Below are 14653 nucleotides of genomic sequence, written 5' to 3'. Positions count from 1 at the left end.
TTCAGTTAATCAAACGTCAGACGTTTCCCTCTGCTCTGGCCAGAAGTGAAGAAGGCACTTTTCCTGAGGGGGCGAAAAATCCAAATGCAAAAACAAACAAACTGTTGTTGAACATGGAAACAAAGCCCTGCTTTGTGAAGTTCTGAAGCCCAATAGTTGACATTTAGTTACTGCGGTGGAAGCTCATCTGTGTGCACTTAAATGCTCGATGACTTCTCTTTAAGTAGTAGTATTAGCCTTACTTTGTAAACGTGCTTTGTTTCTTTACTTTCCCATACAGATAGATAAGACTTTCTTTTCTATTTTAATTTCAGATCAATTTTAGGACCTTTGAAAATCTCTGTTAAACACGTAAGGATGTTTCAGACTGTACCAGACACTTCGTCTTACGTCAAGGTAAGACATGACAGCATCTTTAAACAGGTAATGTCCAAAGTTACAATCCTTCAAAAATTTGCAATTGTTTGTATTGATTGAAGTCTCATTCCCATTCCCACTGAACTTAGTTGGGAAGAAAAAGAAGCTTCGGTGGGAGAGGGGTTAGCGTTGCAGTTCTGGTTCTGGGAGTAGGCAGTGCTGAGTCCAAAGCTGACTCGTAAGAGATGTAACAAGACGTCGAGGTGCTCTTGTCCTGCACAATGCACCGGCGCTCGGCTTTGTGGGTGATGCTGTAACCACTATTAAGTGAGGTGTCCTTCATCGCACGATGGTCGCACCTTGTTCCTCTGCAGTGGGTGTGATGGTGGTGGTGTGCTACTGCTATCACAGCAGTTTCTTCAATGGCTTCCAACTGACTGATTTCCTAGGTACCATTTAGTATTGATCTAAGGCTAAACTTCATTTAGTGTAACTCTGCTTCTCTGCCGCCACTGAACTCGATACGAAGATGAAATGAAAAGTTCTGGCTTTGAATGGTATGTTTCTAAACAGATTCGGGAGGGAAAAAGAGTTGCATGGGTTAAAGCAAAACATCTCTTTCAGTTGCTGAAGAAATGGATTGTCACAGCAGGCAATGCTTTGTAAAACTGGCATTTCTTTCACAGCATCACTTGTAGCTTTCCTCAATCAATTCAGTAGGAAAATTGACTTCAATTGGTGTTACTGGTAATGGATACTGCCACAGACTGCTCGAACTTGCATTCTAATCCTTGATAATATATGTACTTTTTTTTTTTTTCATTAAAATGTGAATCTGAGAATGTATTTCAATGTGCCACTTCTGGCTCTTTCATAAGATTAAAACAAATTCCAAAGAAGAACTGGCACAGCCTTGTCCCTTTATAACTCTATTGAGCACTATATTATATTTGACATCATATAGTTTTTTTACCACAACAGTTCCCAAGAATGTAAATAAACCAAGCCTGGGACATCTGGGTTACACGTTTAAGGCAAACCCTGCATGCAACAGCACTTAGGGAAAATCTAAAACACAAATGTCTTCTCTCCCAGGCAGAAGAACTGCAGAAGGGTGTTAATAAGAGCTGGGTGGGTGATTTGTAATGAATAATTTATTACAGGAATTTTCTCTGTCTCTTTTTTTTCCCCCTTAGTCGGTGATCTATGTGTCAGTTGTGATTTTCATGTGCATGCACTTCATTGCAATTGGCTCACTGAATGATTTCTGTGTAGAATCCCTAGGCCACAGATCATTTTGCCAGCAGTTTTTTTGGAGGTATTGATATTGGAAATGGTGGGAAGGATCCCAGCTCACATAGAATTACTTGCATTCCCCGGTTGGATGAACCTGTGCATCTTTCTGGACAAGGTTTCTAGAGAGAATTGTACCAGGAATGGTGAAGATTCCAGATTGGGTTCATATCCCCCTAGGATCACAGTCACAGCCCAGTGTTTCAGGGAATGCTGATGATTTAATTTTGCTTATTAGATTCACATGACTTTGGACCAGTTTCTGGAAGAATATAAATTCCGTGCATTACAAATGAAATTAAAGTCTCAAGAAAGGTGATTCAGTAAACATTCAAGTAAAGAAATAAATGATGCAGTCTGGGCCCAGCTTTAGGACTGACTTCTCTTTGGTGTTCCTATGTGTTGGAAATGATCTTAGTGTTCCGTTCACAACGAAGAGATGAAGGCACTTTGACATCCTATATTATGGCATCATTGCCTTTTATTGTGAGGCAAGATCCAGCTGCTGCTGCAGTTAGTAGCAAGACTCCTTTTGAATTAAGTGGAACCAAGATCCAGGCCTAAATAACTTCATATTCCAACCAGGTTGAGTGAGTCAATCCGTAACTGTGTCAGCATAGCCCTCTTGGTTTGTATGACCCTGCAGGCAACACGCTTGGGCAAAGCTCTGCAGATAAGTGTGTTTTATCCACCAGGAAGAACTCCCACAGCTGGGCGTTCACTCAGTGTCTCAGCAGTGCTGGGACGGGTGGGCTGCGTGATGCTGAACTCGGCCTCTTCTTACAGCCCTTCATCATCAGCTGCCATCATTCTGTCTTTGGTATTTTGTCTGTAAAGCTTCATTCATGCCAGTGTCACTGGGGAAATAATTTGTTCCTGTGCTTAAAAACTCCGCAGAGTTTTGAAAGGAAGCTCTTAGGACTGATCTGAAGTTCTTTTGAAGGCAAAGGAGACATCTCCTATGGAGCTGTTAAGCTTTCAGTTGAGCAGTTCAGTACAGTGATGCAAAAAAGTACCTTTGTATCTCCTTGAGGTCAACAAAGTTGCTCTTAGAAGTAAGAATATGCTTAAATGCCAAAGAATCTGAGCCTTGAGCACACAGGTTAAGTCAGTCTCTGGCTCCTGAGTTTGATGACAGTTTCCACTGACTTCAATGCACTCAGGGCCCACATGGTGATGCTGACTGAGTCTGGGTTATTGTAGAACTGGCATTGGCTCAGGATCCAGGCAGAGGGTCAGGAAACCTGCACACTGACCCCATCTCTTCTGGCGTTGGTTTTCCTGAGCAAGGCACTTCAACTCTGTTTCAGTTTCTCCATCTTTAAAGCGTGGATGAAAGTGCTGTGCAAGAAGGAAGCACTGTTCAGCTTTAGATAACACTTGCTTTCTCATTGCTGCTTCTCTACACTCATCTTTGAGGACTTACCAAGTTGTGGTGAGGCATTTAAAAAGCAAGAAGTTAAATTCCAATTCTTTACCTCTACCCACATCTTTCTTCCTTTTCTCTTTCTTCCTTTTCTCTTTCTTCCTTTTCTCTTTCTTCCTTTTCTCTTTCTTCCTTTTCTCTTTCTTCCTTTTCTCTTTCTTCCTTTTCTCTTTCTTCCTTTTCTCTTTCTTCCTTTTCTCTTTCTTCCTTTTCTCTTTTTCCCTTTTTTTTCCCCTTCATGTCATTCCTTCTTTACAAGTTTCATCTGTTTGAATTATGGGAAAGATGAACTCTGTTGTGCTTTTTTTTATGACCTTCATGGAATTCCATCTGATGACTGGCACAGTGCCTCCATCACACAGAAGAAAAGCAAGATTGGGATCAGTGTCAAAGTTCAGAAAGTTCTCTTCAACGAATGCATGGTATATATAAGTATAGAAGCACTGCGTTTTTTCTTTGCCTTCTTCAGAAGAGCAGCTCATCTCTAATAATTGTAAATGAAAGGATTTACAAGCAGGGAAGTTTAGGAGGAACAAGTTTGGTGCCATACCCCTGAGGTACAGAACAACCTGTGACCACCCTCAGGCCACACAGCTTCCTAAATGCAAAAGCGTGGGGCAGGAGATTGGAGAGGGAGGAAGTAGAGGTTTTCAATTTTAAAATGGTTTGTTTTAACAGAGGTGGTTTATGTTGAGTCACACTTACTTGCCAATGTTGTAACCTTGATTTACATCATACAACATATGGATCTGCACCCAGAGCACAGTTATAAGATCCTATTTAACTTCATGACAGCACACATTCTCTCTTGTGCATCTTTCTTGTCTGAGCCTTAATGCAACAGTGGAGTAGAAATTCCTGAGTATTACAAGATATTTACGATCCTTACTCCTTTCTTCTGTGTTCTTGATAAAATATTTCTATTCTGCACACCATTATGATACTTATTGATCAGCAAGGAGTTAATAGTTAACAATTTACTGTGTATCAGGGGGTGCTAATCTCATCTAAACATGAGTATTCGACTTTGAGAACGAAACATGTGATATAATTGGGAAATTAGATGTTAAAAGACAGCACTGGAACCCGGACTGCGAGGATATGGAAAGCATTAGGACTATAAGCAGAGCAACATGACCTTTGCATGCTGAATTTCTAATTATTACCACTGCCACAGGCTGCTATGGGCCGAAGCAATCCTCACTCCCACTCTGTATCTCCACTCTGTGCTCGGATGTGAGTGTAAAGGCAACGCAGGAGCTAATGTCGCGATGCTGCAATCTACTGTAGCAGGCTGCGTTAGCGGGGGTTTGGACTAGATGGTCTCCAAGGGTTCCTTCCAACCCCCACGATTCCGTGATTCTTTTCTTCAGCCCTACATCCAGCCGAGCTGCGCTCCTTAGGCCGCTTCGGGTACCAGCAGCGGAGGCGAGAGTTTGAAAGCGAAGTGCAAGAAGAGGGCGTTAATGGTCTCTTCCAATCTTAAGTATCTGTGAAGTGTTGCTGCAGTGGGGAGATCGCACTTCTCGCCCTTTCAGCCTCGGAAGACCCCTTCGTCTAGAGAGCCACACCACCACCGCTTCGCCGGCTGACGTTCTGCTTTCCAGCCGCGCTGAGGATTCCTGCCTTCCCCTTCCAAGGAGAACCTCGTTGCGGATGATTTTCCCTGAGGTGCCCAACCTTAAGACACAGGATTCCCCTGGGCTGACTTGTGCAGGTCTCCAGACCAGCTCAGCTCCCTGAGATGGGAAGAAGGACCCATCGTGCAAGCGCAGGACCTCTCGCTTTAAAAATGGATTTCATGCAGCCATAATGTTTGTGGTACCGTACAAAGAAGCATATTCATGGAGGCAAAATAGTCTGGGTGGCTGGAAACAATATTTGGTTTGTTCTTGCTTTCCCTCTGCCTGGAAAGTTTACAGAAGCCCCGAAGAGATTGTTTTTTTTTAGTTTTTTTTTTTTTTCTCTTGAAGGACAAAACAGTGGGATTTTCTTTGGAGAAGGCAATGCAAAGCCTACCGACAAACCTGGCACGGACACTCTTTCTCCTACAGAAACAACAGCAGCCAGGGGCTGCTCCGGGCACAGGTTGTGTGGAAAGAATATCCTAGTATTTATTATGATGATGATTATTTTTATCAACAGATATCTTGCGGCAGAAAGGACAGCTAAGGGACCAACCGAGGGATTGTTAACCTGGCTGCATCCCACAGGCGCTCATGGACACACGGATGCTGGAAACGCGGCTGCGGAGAGCGCAGAAACCTGCGGCACGCACTGAAGGGCAGCTAGAGACGCTGCGCCCCGCAGACAAGGGGAAAATCAGACTTCATGGACTTTTTTTCTCGTAGTTCAAGCAATGTTGCTCCTACCGAGGCTATCCTTGCCCAGTTCTGCCTTTCTTCTTTCTTTTTTCTTTCTTTTTTTTTCTTTTTTCCTCTCCTCCTCTGCAATTCACGGCGTCCAGCAGAATTTCTGGTCCTGGCATCTGGTGGGAGGACCCCATCAGGACCCCAGAGAACGGGAGGCTGCAGCAGCTCTGCCGGCAGGGCAGGGTGGGCAGTTGCGGCTTCCATCCGTTCCTACGTCATTCTCACGCGGAGTGATGGTTGATCTGTGTGTGCACCGAATCGTTCTCATTTTGAGGCAGCGACGCCTTGTTAGACTTCAGCAGTGCATCCCGACAGCCTGCTGCTTAAGGGTTTAGCTCTCGTTTGCAGCCGCTTCTCTGTTTTAAAGAGACAAAATCCCCTTCCATTTCCTGGTGCCCAACAAACCCTGCCTGTTTTTCACCCGTGCTGAAGGCAAGCGCTGCGTGGGGAAAGGCTGGCATTGCTTCTCTCCCTCTTTACTTTGAAGATATTATTTGGATTTCAGTAGAAATTGGAGGAGAAACGTCGTTTCTCCTGGAAATGTGGCACGCTGAGACTTTCTAAAATGAGCCACACTCGGGCACAGGGGACAAGGTTTTACACTCGGTGACTCCGTCCCCTCCAAATACCGGCATTTAAGCAGCCGAATCTCTCCTCAGCTCTGCGACTTTCTAATGGCTCCGTTTTATTCACGATTTGCAGAAAAACGACCCCCACCAATATGTTGGAACCAGTGGGTTTTGTATTCCAGCCTTCCATATGCGTTTCCAGCCCTATGTGGCGAGAAAGGGGAGCAAAACGGGAAGAAAAAGTGAATGCTGAAGGGGGAAAATGCTTAAAATCTTTCCTGCAAATCTCCAAATATATGAAGTCTGAGGAACAAATTCAAAGCAGGCACAGATGCCTGAAGAGAAGTTAGAGAGAAATATTCTGTTCCATTCAAGCGCATCAAGGGTCTAGCTGGAGTCTTGTTTGGCTAAGGTCAGACGAGACTGGGTTCTCCAATAAAAATAAATCTCAAATTAATTATGGCCTCAAGCGAGGGGCCAGACCTTTGGAGCTGGTGCGCTGCCGTCTGTTTTTTTGGCCTTCGGTATTTTTGTTTTTTGTGCTCAGCTTTTCAATAATTGCGGGATGGGGGAGGAAGGGAGGGCGGGGGCTGTTTTATTGGGACATGGAGCTCAAATAAAACCAGCCAGGACGCTGCTTGCCCACTCTCCGCGTAATTGCAATGCAGCTTCAAAGCCACGGCGTCTTCTCCACGCTACTTTTAAGACATTATGTTTTACATAGCGCTGATTAGCAGTGAGTAACTTTCTGGGTTCAAGTTCTCAAATCCCATGGGCTGTTCCTGTGGACCGGGAGGGACCCGATCCATGTGCTACAGCTAGAAAACCCTACTGCACCTTCTTTATTGCTTTTGCTGAAAGGCAGAGGTTTGCCCAATTAGTTTAAAGCGGGATTCGTTTCTGGGGATCAAATCCCAGGGCTGCAGTTGGGGCTTTTTGCTTGTAAGAACGTGGGTTTAGAAAGCAGACAAAACACGTTGCGTTTTCATTCTGCGATGAAGCCAGAGGGAACCGAGAGCAGGAAATTTCAAACATTGGCTGAAGCCGGTAGAGCCTTTCCCTCCGGCAAGGACTGCGGCAGAAGGGGCGCTGGCCTTCTGCGAATGCAGCCCCGGGCAAAGGAGGATGGTAAACATCTTAAATGCTTTTCTAGAGGACGGTATATTTAGAAAGTTTGGTATGTATTCAATATATCCAGCGCAGGGAAGGCAGCCACGTGTACACACAAAGTTAGTTAAGAACCAGAGGTGGTCGCGGGCCGCTTTGCGTGACGGGGTCCGAGCTGCGGCCGCGTCCCCGCGCCTGGTCACAGCACCGGGCTGCGGGATGGGCACAGCTCAGCTGATGCTGCTGGACACGAGGGGCTGGAAGGAACCAATCCCCTTTCGTCATCCGAAAAGAGCGTTTCCAACCTGAGGCCCGGGAAGATTTTCTTTATTCCGCCTGCGGAATAACTAGATGGTTTTAATTATTCGGTGATGAGCACTAATCTCGCGGGAATTAGGGAGCCGTATCTTTGAGGCTACGTTCTCCCGCTAAGGACTGGCGTTGGGCTACACGTGAGGTTACTCCTTTCGTACTGGTTGTGAGATAATCTCGGTCTGTCCCCAGCGTGTCCTCATACACCAAACCGGATTTGTACCTCCGCGTGTGGCTTCAGCCTGTAGCTCAACTGTGAGGACGAACAGAGGAGGTGGGGACACGCCAAGCACTCGAGATCAATATTGAAACAATTAAAACCATCGGACGAGAGTTTCGTTTTATTCATAAGCGCAGTTAAAAAATAATAATCGAGGAGCAACTGATTTCTACCAGCCTGTCCCAGTGCAAGCATTTGCAATCTTCCGCGGTTGCCAAGATCAAATGATTTTCCAGATGTCTGCTGGTAACCACATTAAACGGATCATCATTCCTTTACTGGATATACGTACGTATATCCGAGAGCGGAGCGGCGCAGCCAGCGCACCGCTCACCTCGCGCGATGCAAAGCCCGGCGCACGGAGCCGGTGGATATTCCAGCCTGTTCCTAAAGTCTGAGATAACCCCGAGATGAAGCAGATCGTTACGTTGTTTGGGAGGAAAGGAGTTGATTGTTCAGTTTGTCCGTTATAATGGTTAGCAACTTCGCTCGTTATCTTATCTGATGGGTCCAACCTGGGTGACCCGAACGTGCCGCATTTTGAATCGCCCTCAGACATGCAAAATAAGCCCTGAGTGTCACGGTGCCCTTCTGGCAATAAAATGCAGAGTCGTGCTCCTAAATTATCTCTAGGTGGGACGGCCGGAGATGCTTGACATCTGCCTGTCTTTGGGAGCGCCGGGGAGATGCTGCGAGGGCTGGGCTGGTTTACCTCAGCAGCCCGGCGTTATGGACATGTAGGACTCCTCTCCAACGCTCTGGCCCCGTTTTCATGTGATTTCTCGGTGAAGCCTTGAGCTCCGTGAGGTCCGTGGATGAGAGGCTCCTTCCACGGTATTTCCCCCCTTCTTTTCTCACCCCCTAACTCTGCTGTTTTTCGGGGCTGGTGGAGAGTTTGTCTAGAGAGGAAACCATTCGGGTTTTGAAAGGATGCGTTTCACTCTTCCTTTTAACCTCTGGTTTTTCTGGTTGCAGCAGCCACGCGGTCAGGCTAAAGGGGGAGCAGAGAAAAGTGTAGCTGAAGGAGTAGAATGGAGGAAGGGAAAGACAAAAAGAGTAATGAGGCAAGCAAAGGGTTAACAGCGATTTCTTTTAATTGAACTCCAGTTCTTGTGGCCCTAGGCAAGGGGGGACCTGACCCCGCTAGCAGCATCCAGATGTGCTGCTCTCCGGGGACCCCAGCGCAGCCCCCTGGATTGTAAAGCAGACAGGGGAGGACGGGGGTGGGGGGCGGCCGGGCTGTCCCCTCTGCCCCTCCGCCTTCACCTCCTGCTTGCAGGCGGCCTCAGTCGCCGGCAAGCGGCAAGCAAAGCTTCAGGTCTGGTCACGTTCAGCTCCGTGTCTGCATCTGAACTCCCAAATTGTAGCTGAATTGATGAGACTAATTTCAGAGGAGGGGGGAGGGAGGGGAGGGAGGGGCAAGAGGAATCTACAGCTCGCTCCTGCCAGCTTCGGGCTCGGAGAAATAAAGTATTAATAAGGCATCTCTGCAGCAGCCGAGTAGAAACACTAGTGGCATTATTGCATTTCTCGTTTGGAAAGGGCGGGTGCAGAATAACTTTGGATATATTTTGATCCCCCCTGCTCCCCGTGGTTGGACTAAGGACAGGGGAAACAAAAAGACTGGACCCAGCTGGCACTGGATAAGGTAATGCCCTCCACCGAGAGATCTGACGTTCAGGAGCGTCCTCCTGCCTTGTCACTTTCTTTCTTGGCTCTTCTCGGGCTGCAGCAGTTTGCAGAAGTGGGGAGCACAGGACGCCCAAAGCGTTGCATGATGTGTTCCGCTGGTGGCTGCCTGTTACTTCTGCAAGGGGAGGGGTGGGAAGTGGAGCTGGACAGGCGCGTATTGTCTCCTTCCCTCGGCTCCTTCGGAGGCTTTCAGCCTTGCCCGGGAAAAGAAAAACGCGTTTCTTTTGGAGCGATCGCTCCCGTTTGAATGAAAGGCAGAGCTGCATGTCAGGAGCTCACCAGCCGAAAGCGGGATTTAAAGGCTGGTGTTCTGATTTGGTCTCACTGCAGTGCTTGTACTGACACGAAACTTCAGCTGATCTGTCAATTACTGTAAATTTTTGTCTTTTTTTCTGTCTTTTCTTTTTAGTCTGTATGTATATTTTTTTTCCATCTGAGTGGGATTTTAACAGCTTAGCAAGAAGGTTGTGCAGGGAAAGGAGGCTGGGAAAGGTGCTCCCAGCCCCCGGAGTGTAATGGATGGGTTGCCATTGATCTTAGGACCTGTACTTGGGAGCCCAACGTCTCAGCCCTCGAAACGACTGGGAGTGAAGGAGATAGGGGTGAAAGAGGAAAAAGAGTTTCCACTTTCCCGCAGCCCCATTTCCAGAGCGTTTAATTACTGGAGCCGTTTGTCTGCCCTGCATTATTTCACTCAGTGCTCCCTTCTGGCAAGGACCGGACCCCATCTCACACTCCTTGCTGGGAACCCTTCCTGGGACAGGCATGGAACGGGGCCACAGAATGTTTTAAATACGTTCTGATCATCAGGCTTTGCTCTTCCTTCCTTCCTTCCTTCCTTCCTTCCTTCCTTCCTTCCTTCCTTCCTTCCTTCCTTCCTTCCTTCCTTCCTTCCTTCCTTCCTTCCTTCCTTCCTTCCTTCCTTCCTTCCTTCCTTCCTTCCTTCCTTCCTTCCTTCCTTCCTTCCTTCCTTCCTTCCTTCCTTCCTTCCTTCCTTCCTTCCTTCCTTCCTTCCTTCCTTCCTTCCTTCCTTCCTTCCTTCCTTCCTTCCTTCCTTCCTTCCTTCCTTCCTTCCTTCCTTCCTTCCTTCCTTCCTTCCTTCCTTCCTTCCTTCCTTCCTTCCTTCCTTCCTTCCTTCCTTCCTTCCTTCCTTCCTTCCTTCCTTCCTTCCTTCCTTCCTTCCTTCCTTCCTTCCTTCCTTCCTTCCTTCCTTCCTTCCTTCCTTCCTTCCTTCCTTCCTTCCTTCCTTCCTTCCTTCCTTCCTTCCTTCCTTCCTTCCCTCCTTCCCTCCTTCCCTCCTTCCCTCCTTCCCTCCTTCCCTCCTTCCCTCCTTCCCTCCTTCCTTCCCTCCTTCCCTCCTTCCTTCCCTCCTTCCTTCCCTCCTTCCCTCCCTTCCTTCCTCCCTTTCTCTCTTTCTTTCTCTCTTTCTCTTTCTCTCTTTCTCTCTTTCCTTCTTTCCTTCTTTCCTTCCTTCTTTCTTTCCTTCTCTCTCTCTCTTTCTCTCTCTTTTTTCTCCCTTTCTCCCTTTCCCTCTTTCTCTCATGCTTTTTTCTTTTTCCCTCTCTCTCCCTGCACACTCCAACTGCGTTGTATTTACGGTTTTCTCCCCTAACTGTTTTGCCTATGACTGGAAAACGCATTAATAAAAAAATCTGTGGGAAGAGACGGAAATTCAGTGAGTCAGGCAGAAGCTGCTCCAGCCAAAAGAAAAAAAAAAGAAAGGCAAAAAACATGTTAAACTAAACTGTGGGATGACACACAGTGCTCGCTAATACGGTGTGGGGTGCAAGGCAAGGTCTTCGTTGGACTCGCTGCACCACGACAAACAGAGCTGACAGAGGTAGCTATTGTTCTGCCCCTTCTTATCTAAATGGAGCAAATATCCTGTATGTAAAAAATATATATTTTGATCAAGAAGGCAGGACCAGTGGAGAGACGAAAGTTTCCTCCTCGAGTGACTTCACTTCCCAAAATTAGCAGAAAAAAACGTTTCATCCGGTTAACTGTCTCTTTTTCGCTCTGCTGCAACAACCAAAGTTAAAAAAAGAGCGGCAGAGAGAGCGAGGGAGGGAGAGGGAGAGAGAAGGCGAGGGGATAAGCGGAGGAAAGCCAAATCCCTGGAAAGACAGAAAGAAAAGTGAAAGAGAGAAGGATAAAAACTTCGGGAGGCTTCAGCTGCAGGCTAAACCGGGTCAATGTGTGGAATATTGCTGGTACCGGCTGGAAGTTATTCTAGATGGACGGCACTATTAAGGTAAGGGACGGGAGGGGACGGGGACCCCCGGCAGAGCGGCGCGGCACGGAGGGCTCCGTGGCCGGGCTGCCCCGCTTCTCCCGCCGCCTCCCGGGACTCGGGGCTCCGCAGGCGGGGGCGGTGCGGGGCCGGCCGCCTTCCTGCCCCCGCGGCGGGGCGGAGGGGCCGAGGTGAGCCCCGGGGACGTGCCGGCTCGGGGCCGCGGCGGAAAGGCAGTGACAGCTCCCGGCCCGTCGCTCCGCACCGCTCGGGGCCGCCGGGAAGGGGGCTGGTTGGGGACAGCGGGGCTCCGGGCTGGCCCCAGATGTGTGCCGCTGGCATCTAAGTGTCAGCCGGCTCTGATTTCCTCGCCTGGTCCTGTCTGAAATGCGTTGCTGGTTCTGCTGGTCGTCCGGGCGTTTCCTCTAGTAATTCTGGAGGGAGCAAGGAACTGGGTGGTTTGGAGGAGAAACATCACCCTAGTTTGGGGAGAGGCAAGGGGAAGGGGAAGCAAAGAGTGTGGCAAAAAAACCGCGAACATAACCAACCTCTGGTGGCCTTGAGCAAGAGAGAACACTGCTGGGGCTTAGAGAATGGTTCCCCCTCCTTTACCCTCATCAAAACTTCAGCTTCTGCAAAGATAAACCAAGCCTTCTGAGTCCCTTCAAGTGCCTTATGCTGTTTCTCCAGGGCCAGACAGCAGCAGATTTGCTTTCATGCTTTGGGGGACCTTTGTGCAATGCTTACGGGCTCTTCTTGAGGGAGCACTGCAGCACACAAGTAGCTCAAACAGCAACCTTGAAGCGAGAGACGCTGTGGGTGTGTTTGAGTTGGAGGATTTCGAAAGATGCCTATCGCCTGGGTGGGGTGTTGATCTCTTCTTAAAAGCCTTTTTTTTTTTCTTTCTTTTTTTTTTTCTCTCTTTTTTTTTTTTTTTTTTTCTTTTTTTTTTTTTTTTTTTCTGCTGACCTGGGGAGAAAGAAGCTGCATACTGGCAGGAACTGAAACTTTCTCCCTCGCATTGCAGCTTGTGACAAGTGCACTGTTTGGAAGGGTCTCGAGACAAGTGAGGAGGGAAGGAGATGGGCAGGAAGAGAAAATGGAAAGAGGAAAGACAGAGGGAACAGAAGGGGAGATGTCAGAAATGAAGAGAGAAAGCAGGAGCGCTGAAAGCACAAAATTTGGGAGTTATGGCAGGAATAAGACACGTCTCCCCTACCACCTCTTCAGGTCTGTAGCAAAAGTAACCTGGGCCTCATTCAGGATACATTTAGTGCACCACAACCTTTGATTTGTGGAGCCCTAAATATTGTACAGCGAAAGTGCAGAAATTTCCCATCTGTACCTTTGCTCCAGTGCACACATGGACTTGCTTTTCTCCACAGACCGTGACCCTCAGCACCATCCTCTGAAAGGCGCTGAAGGATTCCCCTGGCCCACACAGCCCGTGGTGCCTCCTAGGATCTCCTCTTCTCCCCGTCCGTCTATGCTGCAACCTTGTTGCTGTCACCCCTTGTCCCAGCTTTGGGGATGAGGAACTGTGACTCTTAGCAGCTTGGCCCACGGTCACGCTGTGGCAAAAGGAGGAACTCAGCCATGTCCTGGGTCACTGCCCCAGCTCCTGCATCTGCTTTGCAGCCCTGTGTTCTATTTTCCTGCTTCACTTGTAGTCCAGAAAGAACTTGGCTGAGCTGAGAGGCACAGGATACAGGTACAGCAGAATCTCAGCTGGGTTCCTCTTACTGAGCAATTCTAAGATCATCAGCAACTTGCTGCAGATCCATGTCTCCTGCTGACCTCTTCCTGTAACTGATCCCTTCTTTGTATCAGGCACTTACACAAGTGATTGAAAGCTCCTGTAGTGTCCTCAGGGCTATTGGAGATTTCTTGCAAATTTGCTTGCTGTAGAGAATTGAGTGGGCTCCCAAGGAGAATCGGAGCCATGCACTGGCAGATTTGCTGTGAAAGGAAGGGGTTAGGCCACCCTGCATGACTTGTCTCAGGTGAAGGGCAATGAGAGAGGATGTGGCTTGAGATACTTAAATGTTTTTAATATGCTGAGCTCTATATATAACCTGCGCTTTGGGGTAGATCTTCTAAATTCTAGGACATAGTAAAGCAAACCTGTGCTGCAACCAGGACAAAGCACTTTAAAAGCAATCAGACCCTTAGGTTTGCTGTCCTGAAGGATGCATGCACTGCTTTCTCCCAAATCCATGCATTTGGGTTGGGAAATAATATGTCAGAAAAGAAGCAGGTAGATGACTGGCGAGAAAAAGAGAAGAAAAAGTTTGTTCATTATTTAGAGCACAGTGAGGGACTGGATGAAATGTGTGGTTAAGAAGCGTGGTTAAGAAGCACTTTGCTCCATAAACACTGAATGATATCTGACTGTAGCAGGCAGCTCAGATCAGAAATGTTAGAGGGGTGCACGTTCCAGGTGTATTCTTGAACACTGTAAACAAGACATGTGAAAAAGCTTTTTCAGCATCAAGTCAAACTATTCCGTGGACTAATTGCTTTAATTGAGTCAAAGACTTTTAACTGCATGGTTGACCGGGTAGGAGTCTGAGCCTAGTACTATAAAACCTTCCCCTTCACCCTGCAACCCCAGTGCTGGGCCTGTACTTTGCTCTTAATCTTTTCATGCCATTTAGGAAAAGCCTTGAAAACAGACCTTCTGGTAGCTGGTTCTTCATACACAGAATAATTTAACCATAAACCCACCCAGCTGCAGGCTGACTTTGTAATACATGGATAGCTCTGCTGTCGTGTTGTCTTGCGTGTTCAGAACTGCATGCTCCTGGGGAAACACAAGTCAAAGAGTAAATGTGGTCTGGACCATCCTGGTCTGTATTTATGTCCTCTGTGGATGTGTGTGGAAGTGTGAATTGAAGCTGTTGGTATTCTTTAACCCAAAGCTTAGGGAATGCCACACAGACACAGAGATACTTGGGATGAGCTCAGGACTGTAGGTCATCTTTCCTTGTCAGCTGTCAAATGTGATATCACTGATATCTGCACCAGGTGTGGAGTGCACCTTTATTTCATCAAAAATCATGATTTACTGAG

At 47.6% G+C, this 14653-nt stretch overlaps 1 protein-coding gene across 1 annotated transcript in view; it reads left to right on the top strand.

Moving 5' to 3' along the window:
* Nucleotides 1-357: 357 nt before the first annotated feature.
* Nucleotides 358-14653, top strand: part of FLI1 (Fli-1 proto-oncogene, ETS transcription factor) — a gene marked incomplete at both ends in the record, with an annotated part of 77518 nt that continues 63222 nt past the window's right edge. The window contains one exon of the mRNA XM_079545726.1: nucleotides 358-423. Coding sequence (XP_079401852.1) covers nucleotides 358-423 — 66 coding nt within the window. The remainder of the gene's footprint in view (nucleotides 424-14653) is intronic.

This window comes from Tetrao urogallus, assembly GCF_951394365.1.
Source record: "Tetrao urogallus genome assembly, chromosome: 22".
Lineage (NCBI taxonomy): Eukaryota > Metazoa > Chordata > Aves > Galliformes > Phasianidae > Tetrao > Tetrao urogallus.
The sequence above is the reverse complement of the archived record's forward strand: the minus strand, read 5'-3'. Positions and strand labels throughout refer to the sequence as shown.